Raw genomic sequence first — 21,275 nt, forward strand, 5'->3', positions numbered from 1 at the left:
TAGTCCTCTGCTTGCAACAAATATTTGACTTTGCGAGGCAGTAATTAGAACTTACTTTGCATGTGTTTGTCACACTAACGGAATCTTTTCCTTTCCTTCTAGGCAGCACCAATGCAGGGAAGATGGTGGCTTCAGGACTTTGCAGGACATTAATGGGAGAGGTGCTTTCTGGTCCATAACAGGAATAGAAGATGAAGTCCATAAACCAGAGTGCAAGGAAGCTGCTCACACACATGTGGCACAAGGGAGGCTTAGAGAAAACTTCTTTGTAAAAACACACCTGCAAAGGCAGTACTCTCTGCTGCAGTTGCTGCTCTGCTTCCAGGGCTGGGGCCATGCATCAACAGACACCTCCCAGGAGATTGCAGATGCCCCGAGTGCACTACCCCTATTCTAGGACTTTAAAGCACAGTTGGCTGTGTTCAAGGTCAGCTTGCTTACTGATAGGAACTGTTGCAAACAAAAGCAGCAGCAGTCTCGGCACAGGCCTGCCCCTCCTTTCAAGAACTGCTTTGACACTGAAGGTGTCCCACTTCAGCCCCAGCTGAGTTAAGACTGCCCCTGCACTGCAGCTGTGTCTCATACCTGCTCAACCCTGGCCTGATTCTGACCTGTTGGTTTCACCTTGGACTTAATTAACGACTCCAAATTTCCCTGAGCTGAGTATGACCCTAATCACCAAGGAGGTGAACCAGTGCATCAGTCTAAAAGCCCATGAGCTTCCCTTTCCACAGTAAAGATCCTGCAGCCATGATTTACAAGGATTAAGAAAAATCTCACTTTTCAAGGAACAGGGGAATAGGGAGAAAAAAAAATTAAATAAGAAAAGTATTAAGGGACTTAAGGTACTAAAAGAAAAAAAAAACAACACTAAAAGTACAAGTGAACAATCTTGGAGACTGAGTTTTCAAATGACAGTTCTCATACCTGTTTCTCTTTTGTACAACCTGAGACACTTCTCAGCTTTGTGGTGCCAGCTGTGCATGCTACCCAAGAGGCAAGTCCACAACAGGAAGGCTACATGATCAGTCAGATAGCAGACCACTAAGTTCAGTGGAACAGAAGCAAATGTGTTCAGAGATGATGATCCCAGCAGGTGAACAGGGAAGAGTAAACACCCATGGTCACAGAAGACTTCATGCACTTGTCTTTCCTACTCCCTTCACATTTACCTTGTCCCCCAAGAGCATGAGGAGAGAATGCCAATTGGGGTAGCCCAGGCTCAGACATCTGCCTCTCTCTCCTTCCACCATCCCCAATATCCCTCCTGTCTGTTCAACTCTTGCCCGTTTTACTACATTAGACATTCAATCAGATTTAGTCAGCATTTCACCGATGGTGAGTTGTCAAGATTGCTGTACAGATAACATTACCATAAAATAACCCATGTCTTTATTAGGTAAAGAGGACTCCAGCACCCAAGGCTGCTAATAGAGGAAGCTTCCCTCTAAATCTCCTTGACAAGAGTTCATTTGACCTCACTTTGTAGTTTGCTCCATCACCTCATCAGTGACCAGAGCATAGTGACACCAATCAGGTTAGCAGGGAAGAGAATTTTTTCCTCCCCACCAACACTTGTTAATGGGATACCATCTTATTCCCAACTTTCCTTTCACACTTACAGAGTAAGTAGACATGGAGAAAGTTGTGAAGACACATAATAATGCAGCTGTTTCGAAGGCAGTTGTGGAGACCACCAGCTTTCACCAGTAAAGAAGACAAGTGGAGTTGTTAGAAAGACTGAAGGTAGCTTTATACACACAGGTCCTTATACAGCTCTTCTATACAGCCAAACACAAAATAAAAGCCACACAGTTCTGTTGTTCAACATTGGTTGTATTTAAGAACTACACTTCAGAAGGTACCGTGTGTTTGTCACACCCCACCCCCTGCACACACACCCCTAGCAGAGAACACACATAGCTTCCCAATACCATGGCAAGGGGCATTGAAAGCACAAGGTGAAAAGGGAAGGGGGGGAGTCAGTCCATCAGTGCATTGTAAATGAGCTTTCACAAAGTCAAGTGCAGCAAAAACCTGTTCAGACACTTTAAAAGTTAGACCTTTGGCAAATAAAAAAAAAAGGATCCTAAAAGTTCTGCAAGTACCATTCTCTCTCCACATGGGATATGAACTCCCACCCTGAGCTTCAAGAGTTGATGGTGTCTAAGCAGTACTGAGAACTACCATGTGCTGAATAAATAGCAAAGAGATGGGATTTAGTTTGAGCATCTTTCAACCAAGGGCATGTGGCCAAGATTCCTGGGAAGACCTTGCTTTTGGCCAGTCAGCGTTCTTCCCACTTACCCAAAGGCCAAGCGTTGATAAGTATCCAGCTGAGTGACCTTCGTCAGGATCTGACCACAGCTCTGGAAGAGTCTGCAACACGGCAGTCAGAATACTCAGTGACACAGATATATGTCTTGAACAAGGACCCTGTAGCTGCCAATTACACTTCATTTGTTGTGACCGGTAAAGCAGCCAGAAAACTTTCCCCAGGACCTCCTGTTTGAGAAGCTTTCCATCTTTATGAAAAAAAAGCCCACTGCAAGTGGTGCTTGAGCTGTCCCAGCAAAAGATGGGACCTGAAGCCAAAGATGGAGCACTTCTTGAGCAGCATGTTCTCAACACTTTTATCAGAATCCCAAGTCAGAACAAGCCCAGAAGAACAACAGGGGAAACACTGGGAAGTCTCAACAGAACAAATTCTCTACTATTTTTTTGGGATGAGATATATGGGCTATGAAACAGCTTCACCCACCTTTAGCTCCATTACAACCGCATTAAACATACAAGACCTTTGCACCACCCCCCCAAACCAGGGACAGCAGTGCAGCACACCTCAGGGAATAAAAAGCCAGCCTCCATATGAGCCAAAGGCTTCTGCATGGAAGGAGAGGAGGAAAGCAAAATTATTTTTCAGGGTGATTACTGAGGACTCTTATCTGGTTTGTGTGCCCTGGTCTTGTTACTTCCCAGCCTGCCATGTCAAGTCCCGGAACAGAGAGATCAAGATAAACTTAATCACATTTAAACAGAAAGCCCTGAACTCTGTCACATGACTGTACAGGGAAGGGAACCACACACTGGCATGGATTTAACTGATGGACAGGAGCCACACAACATCACACAAACACGCGCACCTGTGCGCAGCCACACACACTTGAGTTCTTGCAGTTTCGGTAAAAAGGGCACTTTCCTGTGTTAGTCCGAGGAGCCAGCACCCCTGGTGGGGAGAAGCGAGGCTCTGTACCTATCTGACACTGTGTTTTGACAGTCGAGCTCGGCACCCCTGGGGAATTTAATTTAAAAATGTGCCTTAATCATTCAAGACTTGGAGAGTGCCCTGGCATTTACGCATCTCCCTTCATAATGCTACATCTCCTTTTAACCACACTGCAGCCTCAGAAGAGCAGGAGAGAAGCCTTCACTCCCCAGAGAATGCTGTAAGAAAGGAGATTTATCTACTCATACAAGACAGATGTTATTTGGAGAGCATAGGATTTGGTGCTCACACACTAGATAAATTCATTCTGATCTCTACCCTGTACTACATCCAAAGCATAGATGTCTTAGGTTGAAGAAACTGAATCATTTGTCCAGTTGCTCAACACACGCAGGCCATCTTACAGGTTAGTTTCCATTATACAAAAAGGTGCCAGAGTCGAGCATGGACAGGTCCTTCAACAACAGAGGACTGTGAAACCTATCATTTCCCACCTTACATCCACTGCAGGCACCAACACATAAACCCAGCCAGGAGGTCCAAACTCCATGAGGCTGAGGAAAGAATATCACTCCTGGTTATCCTCCAAGCTCTTCTTCAAATGCCTGAAAATCCTGAAGTAACACATCCAAGTGCCAGAAGCCATGCTCCTTGTTGTGGCAAACAGGGCAGAGGGAGAAAAAAAAAAAAGTTAGTGAGCATGAATCCAGCTTCCAATAAGTGCAGATTCTTTCTTGGGAGGTTCAGTTAGATGAGAGTGGAGGATGAATGGGGTACTAATGGTTTTGCAGTTCCAGTAGCCCCCTTTATTGTAGTGGGGCCAGGATAGGCCAGGAAACCCATCAGTCTGTTAAGTGCTGCGTGCAATACTAGCGCTCAGAATCTTCCATTGCTCGTGAACAAAGCAGCTCCTACATCAGTCACCCAGGCAGCCAGGCATTAGTCATACCGTCCCTTAATCATCATATTCAACAAGGGACCCACCTGTTCAAAGCAAAAACAGGTCGTTAGCCGGGACAGTTACACAGAAATGGCAGCTGCAGAGCCCAAGGGATGCCGAATCACTTTGGAAATATTTTCTAGATAAAATACTGGGGCACCCATGAGAACATTCTTAAATACCCTACCAAAATTGCAGGATTCTCTGTCAACGCCCAACTTCAGTTGTCACCAAAACATTCCATCGAAGGCGGAAACATGTTTGAAACATTTTCACTTCCCAGCCTAGATTCATGATTTCTCAGTAGATGCTATTAAAAGGAGCCAACAGTCGTCAGTCGCTTTTTGCAGCGCAGAGAAGGAACATTCTTACTCACTGGATCCTCTCTGGTCCTTGGGGTCACTTCAAAGCGGGGCTAGGACTGATGATTTTGCTAAGGTTTTGTTTTCAGTCAAGGCCACTCTCATTTCTCAGCTCTGCCTGATCATGGAGGGAAGTTCAGCATGCTGTGGCAGTAAAATAATCTCAGGGGAGAGGCTAAAGGAGTTCCTGCACAGTGGTAAGGGTTACAGACCACAAAACATTTCTATCCACATCCTGTATTTCCATTTTCAGATCAACAGATCTTCAAAGTCATACTCTAAGTACTTCAATCTGGGTTTTTTTATATACCCATTGGTTAAAATTGCAAAGAATTCACAGATGAGCACGACATGGGTTAAAGAGGAAGCACATGACTTAATAGGGGAGATTTCTATATTTAAGAGATTTGGATTCAACAGGTAAAACAGGTGTTTGTGGTTTTTTTGGCAAAGAATGGGTATTATTGATGTTGCACAGAAGGCTAAGGAGAGTTCAGAAACAACACTTTCCTGGCAGTACACAAATTCAACCTTCCCCCCATACAAGAACAACTCCTTCATTGTGTGAAGAGGTCCTTTCCAGAATTACAATTTCAAGAGCTTGCCTTTTTGTAAGCAAAGGACCTTCTGAAGACTTCAGAAAGAACCATTCACAGCAGAAGAACAATCCTGCTTTCTCCTACCTTCATTCTGACACCTGCGGTGTCAAGTAGCTTGACATCTTGAGTTTTGCATTAAGCCTTAATAATTTCAATGGCAGTGACCACATAGTTCTTTTTCATACCTCTTGTGGATTTCCTAAGGCTTCTCCCAGCATCTTCTCAATGTTCCTCATTATGGCCACTTTCTGATGAGCCTTTAATGGATACTCAATTCTCTTTGGGGTTGGGGCGCCCTGAAATATCAAAAAGAGCTCATCTGCATGCTTCCTGAATTGGCAGATTATTGTACCTTTTCCTTTTCAACCAGTTCTTCACACACAACTCAAAAAAGAAGCTTTCATCTTTAAAGCAAAGGACTTGGTGCCGTGAAGTTCTCATATTGATAATGCATGCCAATACATCTCTACCTAAAAAATCCTCTGGGATGGTGTTATCCAAGCTGTGAAGGAAGTGGCTTATACTCACCTTGTACCAGAAGTTCACAGTGATGGTAATCCCCCCATTCAGGAGAGACTCAATGTGGTGCCACCTGCATGGAAATCACACAAAAAAAAAGAAAAGAAACTATCGCTGTAGCTTACAGTGAAATACCTTGGGTGGATGAGTTGAGACAGCACTAGACAAGCCTTGCCCTATACCTCCAGCATCAAAACCTCAGAACTTCTGGAAAGCTCTCCTTATTTAAATATAGACCCTTTTCTCACACACAGTAGTGGAGTATATGTACAATAATATGGTGTCAGAAGAATTACTACTCCCATCCAACAGACAGGAATTAGAAGCAGATTGGCCCAAGATATCACAGAAAACACCACAGCTGCTGGAGAAGTCAAAACAAAATACTCAAGAGTCAACACAACACCTGAAGTGGAAAAACTTTTAAGCCTCTGTGTTTTGGTCACTGTGCAGTCCTGCCATCCTTCTTACCAGTACATGGGTATGTACAGCACATCCCCCGGACCCACCACCGTCTCGTAGCCAACCACGTTCCGGAAGTTTGGAAACTTCTCATAGTCAGGATTGTCAAAGTCCACCTAACAGAAGAAAACATTAAGAAACTCAGAAGAACTTCCTGCAGTGACAGGCTCTCAGTGTCAAATCATCCTGATCTTCAAGTGGCTTTTACATTCCCGTTTGTACCTTAACTTCATTGCGAGGTAGGAGTCCTGCAATTTGGCGGTCAGCAAACCTGTGTTTGACCAAGTGATCAATGAAACAGAGCAGAGAAGGTGGCAACTGCAGCCCAGTTGTGCTATTAGTAAGAAGATATTTATGGCCCTAGCACTTGCAAGTCAGGACCAGACACAAACAGGGACACCACTTGTCCTTCCATCTGTTCTCAGTGTATTCACCAATTAACAGATCTGAACACAGGTTTTGCAAAAGCTCAGCAAGTGGGTTGCAGCTTTAACTCCAGTGCAGCTTCCTCCCACCTAGAATCTTTACAACTGCCCTTTTCTGGCATGGAGCAGAGAACAAATCTGCTACTCTCACCTGGCTCTGTCTGTCGCACGGATGGTGCACAGGATAAGGGTAGAGGCATTCAAACTGATCAGGAGGGAACAGGATACACCTCTTGTAACCCTTAATCTGAGCAAAGAAGTTCTGCTGCTCATCATAATGAGCTGGTGTCACATTCCCTAAACAGAGAGAAAAGATAATAATCAAGACACTCTCATGTACAGGTATGAAAGAGAGAAGCATGTTACATTCCTTGCCAAAGACAGAAAATACACTCCCACATCTTCAGAAAACTGAACAAGGAAAACGACTACAGGATTGTTACAAACTGATCACTATATCAGTCAACCTTTATTGAGCAGTTGCAACTCCACTTAATTTCCATTCTAAATCCATACTCAGCAACTTATGCTCTATAGAATTCAGATTTCCAGCTTGTTTCAATGAACAGCAGATGGAGAATGTTGACGGGAAGCTTTTTCATAAAACACTGTTTAAATGACAAGCTGTGGAATGGACTTTCAAAAGTTATTAGTCTAGAGAAAAGGAGTTTAACAGTCTGATTTTAAAGAAGTCCTAGAAGTTTTTTAAGAAAACAAGTAAACAAATCTCTGTCACTGGGGCTCCAATAGCACCCCCTCAGTCTGATTAACTGTGCTTGACTGTCACCACTAAATTGTAAATTTAATCAAATCTTAAATACAGTGGGGCATTTTGTACCCCTCACAACTGTTTTTCAGCCTGTTTGTGACTCAGATATTACTCTCTTGGCCTGCAAGAATTAAGATAACATTTAACCCTATAGCTTCATTAAATAGATCATACAATCACATGCTCCTGTAAAGACATTCCCCTTTCTAGCACACATGGGTTCAAGACAATTCCTTGGTTCTTGTGCATAGCCTGATTTAGGAAGTAAGTGCTGTACAGAAGTGCTGGTGCAGTGCTTTTACATGAAGTTCTCTTCTCTCAGCTAGTAAAGCAAGTGGCAAGGACAAACTATTGTGTATGATTTGTTGCAATGGGGAAAAACATCTAAGTTGTGTTACTGAACATTATAATTGGATGTGATGGCCACATTAATTACAGGCCATCTCACTTCACAAAGCTGTGTGCATTCCTTGCCCAAATATTGAGATTATTTTCTGAAAGAATGTTCTCCTTGACAACAGTGTAGTAGCACCTCTGTCTTCTAAGGCACCTGCCCATGAGTCAGGTTCCATACGGATTTGGAATTCTATTCTATTCAGATATTTTTAGAATTTACCCATCTTCAAGTTCCCCAGTGCTCACTAACAACCTTCCAAGAAAAAATTCAGCTCTAAATCAAAAGAGAATTCCTCCTCACAGTTCAAATAAGAGAAAAAGCTTCACAAAACAATAAAATTTCCTCCTGGGCAGACATTGAACACACTAAGAAAAGCCCAGAAGACTAACTCTGTTCAGGTTGCAAACCCTTTTGCATTTTGAATCTGCAGACTGAGCTTTTTAAATCTTTATGTTTTGAAGCATGTAAACAGTAAACAGGTCCTAGAATATGATTAGCAGTTACTGGAAACACAGTCCTACCAGCATCACCCAGAGCCTTTCCATAAGCAGATTACATCCAGGCATTCATAGTACATCCCTGGGGAAATACAGGCTATTCCTTTTGTTGTTTCCTCTTTATAACCCAAGTTGTGATAAGAGTCCCCTCACAACCCAAAGATTTAAACTGCCCTCTCTGAAGGAACACCCAGAAACTAAAGGGAAATCCATCTGAAAAACCTTCTGGAACCTGAATACAGAACTGCTGACCAAATCTTCTCCCCTTCTCCTCCAGTCTGAGGAAGCTGTTTACCTTCCATGCCAATAAGAAGCAAGTTAGAAGTCAGTTGGCCCCAGCCACGTTTCCCTTGCTGCTTGTTAATCCAGTTCCAGTTGAAGCCAAGGAAATCCACCACAATCTTCCTTCCAACTGTGTCGTTCAGGGTTTGCTGCAGATACAGCCTGTATTTTAGAGAGAAAAGCCAAAATCAAGTATTAAGCTTTGTCATGGATGTGCCTTGTCTCTTCAGAAAGATTTCAAAACAAAGAGACATAATTCCTCGAGATTCTGTTCTACCACTACACTCCATAAACAACTGTGGAAGGAAACAGTTTCAAAAAGTCCCCAAACTTTGCTGAAAGATTTTCTGGTACATAAGAGAACAGAACTCAATTCTGCTTGAACAACCAAGGGAAAAGGTAATTTTAAGCAAGAACAACCCTCTCGCAGTGCAGGAGGAGGAAACTCTAAACAGAGTGGTTATTATCAAATATCAGATATGCTCGTGACTAATCCCTAGGTAAATGCCACCCCTCTAACTCACCCACAGTATCAGTTTCCTCTTATAGTAGAAGTAGATAAGGGCAAAAAAGGGCTCAGGAAAGCCTGCACGTTTCAGCATCAAGTTACTTTAAAGCCATGCTTACATTTAGACACAGAGGATCAGAGGAATCAAACATGTACCAACAATGACAGTACTGCAGACTGCTGTCCACAGTGCTGGAAGAAAAATGCATTTTTAAGCACAAGGACTGCCTTCTCTCTTGGAAAAAGCATACCCAAAGCTCAGAAAGAAGAGAAAGGCAGAGATGACAAGTGGACATGGACACAGCATTGCTCCCAATTACGACACAGTTAAGCATCTCTAAGTCCTTTTAGAGGGCTGGTGACTGACAAAGGTTTAAATACAGTTGCTGATAGTTATATTCAGTATCCACATGAAGCTCCTCTCAGTAACTTACAACTCTGTTAATGGTATGTGGCATCACCACCAAAAAATACACAGCACAACAACTTTGCCTCACATTTTCCAAAGCAGGTTTGCACCAACTGCTGTGGGATGCTGTGGAAAAGCCTGAGTGCTGTAGCCTGTACCTTTTCATCAGATTACGAAGTTTCTATATCAATACCAGAGTCTGCCAAAAGAAAACTGCAGCTTTATTCCTTCTCTATTCAAATCCTGCCCTGGACAGAGAAGAAAAAAATAAACTCCCACAGTCAGTGAGAATCATTTCTTTAACTAATGGTATAACTTTTTTCATCAGGTAACAAGGCTGCCGTCAACCAATAGCCCTGCAGGTAAAGCAGGACTATTAAAAACAAACACAAAGTTTAAAAAGTTTGAGAGGATTTAATCATCAACACTCACTGAAGAGAAACTTACCCCTACTTAGACCTGAAAAAATGGACAAACCTCCACACTCCATGTATCACTTACCTCTCAGAACTCCCTTTTTGTTGTATTTCCTTGAGTCTGTCCACAAACTCAGCAAACTTCATCTCTTCCCTGCTCGACTTGGGTTTGAAGTTCTTAAAATTGGCCATCTTCTTCTCATCGTAGTACAGAAACTTGTGTGTGCTGGCACTGTACACTGAGAAGTCCCCATTGCCAATGTTTTCCTGGAGGTAGTCCAGGTCCCATTTCAGAGCAGGATAAACCAGATTCGTATCTGTCAGCACCACGGGCTCCTGGAGAGAAATAGGAAGTTTATTGATTCAAGGACCTCTTGAATTTGAGAACAGTCACGTTCACTACTGCACCCACACAAACTCCTTTGTAAATGGGGAACTGGAAAAGGCACGTGGAGTAATCAGATCCCTTGTCCTGGGGAGAAAAACAAGCAAGGCACGATAGGAAGTTTTAAGAAAATGGTGGCCTGGAATTACAGTGAGCTCCTGGTAGCAATGGGACAGATTCCACTACCTACTGAGCTAATCTCTGCCACAGAGGTTACACAAACACAAGCTGGGAACACTTTTAGGCCTGCTTGGTCCTGCCACGTAGCCAGGAGACTCAGTGGATTCTGTATGGTCCCTTCCAGCCTCAGCGGTGAGAAGGTCTTTACAAACACATAGCTTTGCATCCAGAAACACAAACAGCACTTGTCTCAGACACAAACAACCTTCAGTCATCAAAACTGACGCTACTCAATCTCTTCTACAGCAAAAAAAAAAACCCTCCACGACAAAAGGAAGAAAAAGGATACCACCCATCTTCTCATCCATCAGCAAGGAACGGCAGCGCCGTGTTCCCAAGCTGTGCATGCCCAACATCCCTTCTTGCAGAGCTCCCTTGAACACCCAGCCAGGATCTCACCAACACGGGACTGAGCTAGTCCCGAACCGACATCAGAGCTGCCACCCGCATTCAGAAAACAACCAACACGTGCCCGTGGTTTTACACAATGTTCCCATAGCTTCCATCCCGAAAACAAAACGCTTAAAGCAAACGTTTCCAGCAAATTTCACAACTCGGCGCTGCAGTGCCGAAGGAAAACACCCACTACGGCAAAGCGGAGCGGGACAGCGGCGGCGACCCCCGCGCGGTATCCCGGGGGGATAGGGCCAGGGCTCCCCGCACCTCGTTCTCGATGAGCTCCTCGGCGCGGGGGTCGCTGTGGCTCAGCCGCGGGATGGGCCGCGTCTCGAACGAGTAGCGGCGGAACTGCGAGTCGCTCCAGCCAGGCCCTGTCGCCACCGACGGGCACTCCCGGCAGCTCGCGGCTGCTGCCGCCGAGGAGGAGGAGGAGGAGGGGGGGGAAGAAGAGGAAGCAGAGGAGGAGGACGAGGAGGAGGACGAGGAGGAGGAGGACGAGGAGGCCGCCGCCATCGCCGCCTCCGCCGGACAGCCCGGGCCAGCCAGCCGGAAGCGGAAGCTGCGCACCCATGGCAACGCCGGAAGCGGTGGAACCAGGGGGGCACCATCGAGAGCGCGGGACGGAGCGGCGGCGGCTGCGGCGTCAGCGCCCCCGCGCGGGGAGGTCGAGGGCGGCTCCGCTGCTCTCCGCGTCCCGGCGCTCCCCAAGGATTTTGGACATCTGTGGGAGCCGCGAGCACAGGCGGGAAAAGACCCACCGCAAAAAACAGAGGGGATCTCCTGTGAAGCCTCGGTGCCGAGCCCCGCATGCCTTCAGCCGGTAGACCCTTCCCCTCAAAGGCGGCGGGCTGAGCGGGAGCGCTGCTCCTTGGGCATTCTATTTCCCCGATGGAAGCAGCGCACTGCCCACTTCCTCTGCCTGTCTGCGGGAAATGTAGTGGCGAGTTTTGCGCCTCAAAATGAGAAGTTTAATTAACACTTACTACCAAAAAGTATATGTAACACTGCCCAGTGCAACCAACATCCAACTTCCAATGGTGACTACATTGTTTTAGGAAGATTTCGTGAGCTGTGTGACTGGGGCTGGAGCTGTTATTTTCTTATTGAATGTTTATTATGTGAGACAAAGTCTATATTTGGCTTTTAATCTGCAAACAGCAAGAATGATGATTACACTTTCCCAAGAATACATGCCACATTAGGCATCAGCTCTTGGGAAAATTTCAGTCCATGTCAGTCAGTACTTTTCATCTTACAAAAGCTGGGATTTGTTATTCTAGCTGCCTAGAACTTTGCCTTCATGAGAATACTACAGTTAATTTCCCTCTGTCCTTCCAAAATTTGTTAACATGCTTGGTTTCTAGGAAAATGAATGTCCCTTCACCCTTTAAGTCTAAAGTACTTCTTCTGTACAGGTTAACAAAAATTTTTTATAATGTATTTGCAAACATATTAGGGTGCTTTGGAAACTTGAACCATGTCTGTGGAAAACTCAAACATAAGTCAGAAAATAAATGCCCAGCGGCAAAGAGCTGATGTGAGAGGCAGCAAACCACAATCCAAGCCTGCAGGGAGGCCTGAGCCCAGGTCGAATCGAAGCGAAAGTCCCTGCTTCCAGCGCTGTCCCCACACTCTTGTCCCCAGAGCACCAAGTGCTGCAGGACCGGGACCGGCACCAAATGCTGCTCTCCAGGAAACATCAGCAGCATCTGCACTGGAGGGTGGGGCTCTGGGTTAATGACTTTATTAGATAACCAACTGAGTAACTTCACTGCATACTTGGTTGCAAGGGAGCTGGCTGAATTAAGATACCGTTCCCAAAATGACATGACTAGGCCTTTCTTTGGGATAAGTGAAAGGATTCTGTTGTAGTCCGTGACAAAGGCCCCACCTTAGGCATGCTGTATCTCAGATATGTTTTTGTGGTTCATCAGTATCTTCATTCAGTTAGAAGGTTTACAATTAATGCTGTTATTAGAAGGAATGGCTTCAATGACAAATTGTCTGTGGTAGTTTTTGAGCTGCAAAGGTTTATAATGTAAATCGTTATAGAGACATTACCCATTATGGCTGATGTGAATAACTGAAGGAAAACGAGTTCAACTACCAAAGAGTTTACATAATGAAGTAAACTACAAAATCCTTTTATGTTCATATTGATTTTATTTACAATAATACATTGCTTACGTTTGAGGAATCTCCTTGCTAAATTAACATGCCATTTCAGCTGTCTGCCTTTTCCAGGCTCCATGGAGATAAGGCGATTACATTTGGATATTAACTTTAATAACACTGATACCAATACAAAAAAGGCAATTCGCATAACGCCACCAGCCATGGCATCGATCTCATCGAGCATCGACCCGGCTGCTCCACAGGAGGCTGCCCCGCGTCTGGAACGCAGTGCCTGTCATAAATCCCCATTACTCCGCTTCAGACGACGGCAGGCAAGGGGAAATATCGCACCAATGCCCTTTCCGTCCATTAGCGCTTGTGTCAATATCATAATAACAGCGGCTGATTAATTAACGCCCCTGACGGGGCTTGGGAGCCGCGGCCAAGGCGGGGCTGGGCGGGGCGGCCACGCCCACAAGCCAGCCCCGCCCATCCCCGATGGCCCCGCCCTTGATTGCCCCGCCCATCCCCCGATGCCCCCGCCCTTGGTTGCCCCGCCCCTCCATATTGGCCCCGCCCCCGCTGCCTCCCCCCGCCCCTCTGTCCCTCAGGCGCAGCGGCCGCGCCTGCGCGCTGGGGCGGTGATGGCGGGCGCGCTGCGCGGTGTCCTCTGTGCCCGGGCGGCCCCGGCGCTCAGGGCGGCCCGGGCTGCTGTGGCGGCGCCGCCGGGGGCGCGGGCGGGTGAGCGGGAAGGCGGGAGCGAGGGGCCTCGGCCGGCGGCGGGGCGGGTGCCTCTGGAGTGGCAGGGCTGATGTTTGCGGGGCCGGGGCAGGAGGGCGGTGCGACCTCCCCGGGCTGGCGGCGGCCGCCGGCGGGGCCCGCGCCCACCCTGCCGCGTTCCTCTCCCGCAGCCTCGGAGATGTCCAAGGACATGCTACCCGGACCGTACCCGCGCACCCCGGAGGAGCGGGCAGCCGCCGCGAAGAAGTACAACATGCGGGTGGAGGACTATCAGCCCTACCCCGACGACGGCTTCGGGTGAGCGGGGTGGCCCTCCCGGCTTTGCGCGGAGGTGCTGCAGGCTGGTAGTCCCTGGTGAATGCCTGACCGTGCTGTGAGCTTAGAGCTTTGAAGACACATCAGTATTTTAAAATGGGAACAAGTGGACTGAGTTGGAGGCCTGTGTGAATAAAATACGAGAGCTCATATGTGTCATTGTAGTGCAAAGCTAAGCCATCTCTAGAATAAAGATGTCAGATGCTTAAATGTTAGGAATACTTTGACATGTGCCAAGACAACTAGCATTCCATATTTCAGTCAAGCTTGCATTTCACCTAGTATAGCCCAAAAAGGCCACTTTGAGGAATGCCATTTATTCCAGTGACTGCTATCAAAGTGATGATTGTTGTGCTAGTTGCTTTAATGTGTTTTAAAAATGTTTATACATAAAAGCTATAAAAACAAACTAACATTTAATTACTCCATTTCCACAGACCTATCCTATAGTGTTTCCTACAAAATGTATCCAAATTAGTACAGATTTCTTGTTTGTTTGCTGTTTTGTTTGTTTCTCACAGGTATGGTGACTATCCCATGCTCCCTAATAAGTCTCATCATGAGAGAGACCCCTGGTACCAGTGGGACCAGCCAGACATGAGGCATAACTGGGGAGAACCGGTAGGAACGCTAGTAGCACGTCTCAAGTCGCTCACTAATGCAGCTGTTAATACATGCACATGTTGTTAGTGTTTTCAGTTGAACTTTTCGTGTAATTGTATCACCAGTGCAGGTGTGTGTTGCCTGTGCAGGCAGGGACAAGTCAGTTCGAGAGAAGCTTAGGCTGTGGCCATCAGGGTAAATTATTTGAAAGTGCTGAGGACACTTAACAGCTTATGAGGAGGGAGACTTTACAAACTTAACTTTTGCTGTAGAAATAAGAAAGTCTCATCCATTTTATTTGCCTGATCTGACTCAGTACAAGAGCCTGGTTCAGAATTCTTTAGCAAAGAATCTGTCATTTGAATGAAGTCCTTTTAGTAAAGTGGAAGTAGCTGTATTGCTGCTTTATTACTCCAGGGATGTTTTGAGGTAGAATACAAATAAGAATGTTCTCTCTAAAGAAAGTTTGCAAGATGTCCTTAAGACAAATATGAATAAAGCACTTATCTTAACATTCAGAATCTAAGTTCCTCAAATTCCTTCTAAGGAGTAATTCTTCTCTTAGTGCATGTTCTTTTTGTGAATGACTGCAACCTGACTGGGATTACTGAGCTTGGTAATTGACTTGAGATCTCTTTATTAAAAGCAGAGTTTATGTAAGTACATGTTCATAATGTATCATTGTAAGAACATGCCAGAGCATTTCAACACGAGTACCGTGGCAAAGTGCATGTTGTAAAGACTGTAAAAGCATATGGGAAAAAAAACCTGTGTTGATTCTGTGTTGTTGTAGCGCTTGCTATAGGAAGGCTTGTATACAAGCCCTTGCACATGAGATTAGCAGTGGGGAGCCAACAGAAATACACTGGTGCATTCCAGCTGTGAGCAGATGCCTCTGTTTAGGCAACTTTGATTTCTGCTCAGTCTGGCTCTCTGGGTTTGGTAGCAAACGGCTGTGTGGGAGCTAAGGCTGGGAATTGGGAGGCAGTACTTGAGCTGCAAATTAATATGTTCTCTGCTTTCATTAATATGAAAGGAGACTATAGGCAGAACATGCTTGGCACTTTCCTAGGTATACTTGAAGGCAGAAGCTTAAATGTCCTTCTGCTTCCATCAGGAAGGGCATTAGCTTGTTAACAGCCTAGCTTGTTACCAATTTTCCTGGAGTAACAGCTGCAGGTGCTCTACCTATTTGGAGGAACCAGCTTCCTTCCAAGGGTCAGGTAGTTGCTTCTTTGTTTGAAATAATACTGCTGCTTCTGTTTGGATATGTGACTGGGCTTCTATAAATGAGGGTTTTGATTTATGCCATGTTTTTCCAGTGGTGCTGGGGAGCAAAGCTGAGGTGGAATGATTACTTATGGAAATAAAAGCTGCTGCTATCCTGTAATTAAGCACGTTGCCTGGTATAAGCATGGGATGAAATTTGTAGTCTTTTGAGTTTTGCTGTAAGCAACAATTTGTTGTGACTGTAGGTAAATCACTTACCTCCTTTGTGGTTTTATCTCCACTTTCAAGGTAGAGAAGAAGCAGCTTCTGGCAGTTTTGTGAATGCTGTAATGAACTGCTTCCCTTAAGAAAAGCAGCTTGGCCACTGTTGGTAAATGCGCAATGGTTCTCCTTTGTTTTTCAGATGCACTGGGACTTCGACATGTACATTCGGAGCCGGGTTGATACATCCCCCACAGTAGTTCCCTGGCATACCATGCGCAAACACTTCCTTATCTTTTTGAGTACCATGCTGATCTTGTTTGGTATTGGAGAGATCTATCCATCTTACAGGCCTGTGGTGAGTGAAACCCAAGGGTAAAAGGAGGAAGAGTAGCTGTGTTTCTTGTCACTGCCAGTACCCAGAGAAGTGGTTTTTCTGAAGCTGACTCGTGGATGTGAATGCAAAACCCTACTGCTGTCAGGGGCTGGGCCAAGGGATGTTCTGTAGTCTCATCTAACCTGAGCTGTTCTCTTGGCTGGCTTGGCTTAGCTTACAGATTCTGTTTCATAGTGAGCAGGTCCTGTTCAGAGGGAATTAATTTTAAGCTATGCTTCTCACAGTATCCTTTCTTTGGTCTAGGTATTCTCCTTTCTTGTATGCATCTGCTTAAGTGAGATGCTCTCTTCTCTTGCCCTTTTTTTTTTAGTTATATCTCATGTTTTGTATCGTTTGGAAAATGCAGTCTTGAAAAATGCATCTGAATACACAAACAGCTTTTGCAATATATTGCCCTCATGCTGTGAGATGAACTGTTGATTAAATGCAAGACTACCTTGATGTTTCTGCTCAAGGACATGGGTTTATGCAAAGAACTCCCATTTCTGAATTTACTTTTCTCATGCTCTGATATTCTGGCTGAAGCACTTGAGAAATAGAAATTTAAGTTGTAAATGGCAAGCCTTGATTTGGATGGGGGTGGGATGGGATGAGATATTTGCCTTGTACCTCTTAATTTGCTTGGTGAATGTGGTCAATTTGCCATTCTTTATCTCTCTTTGTAGGGACCGAAGCAATATCCCTTCAATGACCTGTATCTGGAGAGAGGAGGAGACCCCAATAAAGAGCCACCGGCCGTCGTACACTATGAAATTTGAAAGTTGGTCAAGTGCGATGAGTCCTGTCGGCTCTGCTAGGGATGGAATCTTCCCTAGTGTTCACTGTGGTGTATGTTAACACTCGTTCTGCAATGTTCAACCACTAACTGCAGTGAAATACATCAATGACACTTCTTGTGCTAGTTGTCTTCTGTTGGTTTGAGAAGGCTGAATTATAGCTGATGAAGTTTTGCCATTTTTCTAAATGGGATAGTATCTGTGGGGCAAAGTTCCAAGTGCAGTCCTAGGGCTGCTGCTTGTTTAAGTACCTTGTGCACAAACATTTTTCAGCTCTGCCTGTTTATGAAATACTGCCTGTTGCCAAGTGGTTTACTGCAGGTGCTGCTTGAACTGGAGTGTCACCAAATACAGTGAAATGACAGAACCAGAATGGCAACTGCCAGTCCTTGGGAGTCTTACACTGTGTGAATAACTGTCTGCCCTTTTGACTTTGATCTCTTCCTGGTCTAGGTGCCCTCTCAAGTGAAGTTTGTACAATCAGTAGGAAGCACTGGTGAGGCATAGAGCTTTGCAGTGAGTAGCTTGAAGCTGATAGCAGAGCTGTGTGGACAACAGTGGCATGAAGGGGTTAATGAGCAAGTTCAGCTCTGGCCACTCGTGTTCTGCTGCCCCTGGGCTTTGGTCCAAACACACAGGTGTCCAACTTGCTCCTCTATGGCCTGAGTTCATCCACCTGGGGTGGAGTTACATCTGTCCCATGAAGTCTGCCTGTTTTGCTGCAGATCACTGGTCTGGGGCCTCCTATGGCTTCAGTGACAGTTTGCTTGGGAAAGGTATGGATACCATTGTATTAAGCTCCTAGATTAGTTCAGCTCCACTCTTCCTTTAACATGTGTTTTTTTTTTTTCTCCTTGTCACTGGAGGAGAAGATGGTACCTTCAGTACTAATTTACAGTGGATGTTCTTTTAACTCCCCTGTGCTATGCCTTAGATCCCACTGTAGCAGTGGGTGATCAAAAAGGCCGAGGGCTTGGGCTGCTCTGAGTGCTTCCTATAAACTGGATGCTGTGCTCTGCTTTCAGCAGAGCAGCAGGTATATAAAGACAGCAATTTATGATTTTTCAATCTGTAAAGATTTTTTAACCCCAAATTCTAAGGGATCTTTGTGTAGAGGTTTCTATAAGGATATATGGTCACGGGATTTATGGGATTGAATGCTAGGACATAGTTTTATTTACATGTAAATGTTCGTAACTCCTTTGGAGATGCTGAGCAATCAGCATTTCTCAGGGCTTTTGTAAGCTGTCACCTCTTCTAGTTACAGAAATGCTTTCTTTTAAATTATGGTCAATGATATTTTACCCCAGAAGGGTTTTTGAAGTGTTTTTTTGAGCTATGGGCACCTTAAAACTGGAATCTGTTGTATGGGGTAAAACTCCTTAGGGATACTCGAGCAAGAATTACCATTCCACAGCATTTATGTGACAGCACTTTATATAGTGTTATGAGAGTTGCAAGGAGTCTTCAAGTGAAATGAAGATGATCAGAGCAGTAATAGGAGCCTTGGTGTGTGTAGCACTTGCAGTGAGGCAGATGGAGGCCCATCCAGTTCATTGCACAGTGTACCAGCGCTGCCTGCTGCCGCCTCATTGGGGACTTCCAGTTTGTTGTAACTGGTAACTTCATTATGGTTTTCTTCATGGGGAAGGCATAATGGGTTGGGCAGATAATACAGCTCAGAAATCCTCAAAAATGGGGTTTGTAACATAGGCGATTTTCTCAACACCAGGAGAGAGGTGAGGGAAGGAGGTCTGGGACCTTCTGCATTTTTTTCCTGGTAATTAAAACACTTTTAGAAAAATATATTCCTTTCCCTTATGCACCCTGTCCTAGGACTGATTAAATTTGTAGCTGAGGCAAAGTCCTGTGGGGGGCGACTGCAGGGGCAGTAGAGCCCGGCTGCAGCTCTGGTGGCCTTGAGCGGCGTGACCCGTCCGGGCCGGGCGGACGAGGCCGGAGCGGCGGGCGCTGCGGCGGGGCCGGCGGGGCGGGGTTCCGGGGCGGGGCGGCGCAGGCGCGGCCGGGCGGGCTCCCCGCGGCCACCGTCGGACGCCGGGCTGGGCAGCGAGCGGCGCGGAGGGACGGCAGAAGCGGTAAGGGCCGCCCGCCCCCTCCCCGCCGCCGGCCCCGCGCCCTCACACACCGACCCGGCCCAGGGACCGCCCCTGCCCTGCCCTTCCGCGCCCCCGCTCCCCCCAGCCCGGGGCTGCTGTGCTGCCCTGCCCGCCCCTCCCCGCTGTCGCTGTCATAACTCCGTCCCCAGGGCCCGTGGCCCCGTCCTTGCCCCGGGAGCCCCGCATCCCGTTTCCGAGCGGCCGGAGAGCTCCGCTGAGTGACCTGGGCCGCGGGGAGGCCTCTGGCATAGCCCAGAGCCTGTGTGTGAGCGTGTGCCCGAGGGCAATGCTTTCCTCCTAGACCTTCGCTCGTCTTCACCGTCCCACGGTGTAAGGCTCGGACAGGCTGCCTTGGGACGTGCGCGCACTGCCCTGTGAGCAGTGCCGTGCCATGGGCAACAGCTTCTGAAAGCGCGCAGAGCATGAGAAGTTTCTTTATATACCATGGGAGCTGTCATGGAGGAATGTGCTGAGCCCTGCCCTGCAACAACTCCACCTTGCACACACCAGTGATTAGCTGAGATTAGTGTCCCTGTAATCGGGGTTTATAATAAGCACGTACGAGAACAGCCTGGCCATAGGGTTTTGGGGAGTTGTGAAAGGAGTGTCAGAGTAGTACAAAGGCAAAGGGCAGTACAGAGATTTTAAGTTGATACTGGGATGTGGAAACTATAGGTGCAGTTTGTGTCTTAACGATTGTGTCATGGCTGAGGTGCCTTTTTCAGGTCTTAGGGTGTCTGCTTGTCCCCCGGGTGACCTTGGACAAGTCTCTTTTGTTCTGCCCAAGTTTCACTTCTAACTAAGTGGGGGAGATCAGCTTATCAGCTCTTTTGTGTCCAGTGCTGGAAGTCCAGTATCAGCAGGAACTGTTCAGAGAGGAATGGTTGTGTGTCCAGTGGCAGGAGGAGGAGGATCGGGAAAAATCAGTGGGAGGAGATTTCTGATTGACAGTATTTGGGTGGTGCAAGAGAGAGAAGACCTCACTGGAGTGACACCAGGGATAATTATCATGACAGCTTTGAGGGTCAATTAGCTCATAAAACAACAACCATGGTCTTTTACAATGTACTATAAAGCCATGAGTATTTCAGTTTAACACAGGTGAGGAATTTTAATCTCTGTCAGCATTGTTTGCGTGGTCATCGTGATTTGAGATTATGTGCTTTTACTTTTCACTGTTCCTTTCTGTTTCTCTGGTGAGGAGTGCTCTGATCTGTCAGGTTTTGCTTTGCAGACACTTTAATCACTGTACAGGAAAGCCACGGCTTGGGAAGGCTGTGGGGAAATGATGTTTCTGTCCTTCAACTCCTTTTGGGGCTGAGATTCCTTAATACATTAGATCTGTAATCAGATATATGTCTGTAGAAGGAGTGTGAGGAATTGTCATGATTAATTAATTAGACGTCCTGAGAAAAACGTGAGCTTTCTCAGAAGTCTTAGAGCTATATTGAGAGATGACAGCAGGTGGCAACCTCTCCCCAAAAATTCTAATGTGGAAGCGTTCAATACTGGTGAATTTTTCTCTGGCAGCGACAAGAGTTTGCTAAAGAAGGGCTCTTTTCTGCTTTAAGGATCGTGAGTCCTGTCCTGGATACAGACGTACACAGTGTATAGAAGGATCAGTTCTCTTAAGAGTATCAGTTCTCTAAGAGTAAGACTCAAATCAGGCATTTTTTTCCTTTCCAAACTCAGAGCCCACTCCATTTAGGATGAGGTGTTGCTGCACCGCTGTAGAGCCTCAGCTGCAGTGGAACTGAACTGATGGGAGGTTCTTAAGAGATGGTGTGATCCTGTGATCTTCTGGCTTCTTACACATCTTCTGTGGGCCTTCTCAAGTCTGTCAGAACCACTGCTGGTTTGCCTTCAGGACCATGGACACAGTGTACCTGTGATCCAGAACTTCTGCGGTTGTTTTGTTGACATTGAGCTGCTCTAAATGGTGTCTTGTTTGCTTTCCTGCATCTAGGTGGGTTACCGTGACCAAGACACTTTACCTTCACGTTCT

The 21,275-nt window shown here is 46.2% G+C and overlaps 3 protein-coding genes across 5 annotated transcripts in view; 2 read left to right on the forward strand and 1 right to left on the reverse strand.

The window, feature by feature from the left end:
• Positions 1-1,818: 1,818 nt before the first annotated feature.
• On the reverse strand, positions 1,819-11,323 carry HIF1AN (hypoxia inducible factor 1 subunit alpha inhibitor). Its single transcript, XM_027878088.1, has 8 exons — positions 11,040-11,323; positions 9,897-10,147; positions 8,492-8,640; positions 6,685-6,830; positions 6,118-6,224; positions 5,656-5,719; positions 5,313-5,423; positions 1,819-4,210 (listed from the first exon to the last, which is right to left on the reverse strand). Exons 1-8 carry the CDS (start codon positions 11,286-11,288, stop codon positions 4,166-4,168), a joined length of 1,122 nt encoding a protein of 373 aa, XP_027733889.1. The 5' UTR covers positions 11,289-11,323; the 3' UTR covers positions 1,819-4,165.
• Positions 11,324-13,519: 2,196 nt separating this feature from the next.
• On the forward strand, positions 13,520-17,267 carry NDUFB8 (NADH:ubiquinone oxidoreductase subunit B8). The gene is made up of 5 exons (XM_027878089.1): positions 13,520-13,631; positions 13,802-13,928; positions 14,468-14,567; positions 16,183-16,338; positions 17,043-17,267. Exons 1-5 carry the CDS (start codon positions 13,535-13,537, stop codon positions 17,133-17,135), a joined length of 573 nt encoding a protein of 190 aa, XP_027733890.1. The 5' UTR covers positions 13,520-13,534; the 3' UTR covers positions 17,136-17,267.
• A 1,885-nt stretch (positions 17,268-19,152) lies between these two features.
• The window catches only part of SEC31B (SEC31 homolog B, COPII coat complex component), a 35,881-nt gene continuing 33,758 nt past the window's right edge, over positions 19,153-21,275 (forward strand). For 2 of the 3 annotated variants that reach the window (XM_027878090.1, XM_027878094.1), the window contains exon 1: positions 19,153-19,249. The gene's annotated coding sequence lies outside the window, so the exon portion shown is untranslated. Of the gene's footprint in view, positions 19,250-20,240; positions 20,372-21,275 lie in introns of those variants that run through there. The other variant, XM_027878092.1, reaches the window with a different exon arrangement.

Source organism: Empidonax traillii, unplaced genomic scaffold, assembly GCF_003031625.1.
Source record: "Empidonax traillii isolate 1590-97213 ecotype Southwest subspecies unplaced genomic scaffold, ASM303162v1 scaffold38:size1800464, whole genome shotgun sequence".
Classification (NCBI taxonomy): Eukaryota; Metazoa; Chordata; class Aves; order Passeriformes; family Tyrannidae; genus Empidonax; species Empidonax traillii.

What these genes read in the sequence shown, in the direction of transcription:
- HIF1AN (XM_027878088.1), bottom strand. Translation starts at nt 11,288, where the DNA reads ATGGCGGCGGCCTCCTCGTCCTCCTCCTCCTCGTCCTCCTCCTCGTCC. An exon ending in CTGTACATACCCATGTACTG is followed by an intron (nt 5,720 to 6,117) that starts GTAAGAAGGATG and finishes ATTTCCATGCAG; the next exon opens with GTGGCACCACATTGAGTCTC. An exon ending in CCTTAGGAAATCCACAAGAG is followed by an intron (nt 4,211 to 5,312) that starts GTATGAAAAAGA and finishes TGCTTTGAACAG; the next exon opens with GTGGGTCCCTTGTTGAATAT.
- NDUFB8 (XM_027878089.1), top strand. Translation starts at nt 13,535, where the DNA reads ATGGCGGGCGCGCTGCGCGGTGTCCTCTGTGCCCGGGCGGCCCCGGCG. An exon ending in GCCGCCGGGGGCGCGGGCGG is followed by an intron (nt 13,632 to 13,801) that starts GTGAGCGGGAAG and finishes CCTCTCCCGCAG; the next exon opens with CCTCGGAGATGTCCAAGGAC. An exon ending in TACCCCGACGACGGCTTCGG is followed by an intron (nt 13,929 to 14,467) that starts GTGAGCGGGGTG and finishes TGTTTCTCACAG; the next exon opens with GTATGGTGACTATCCCATGC.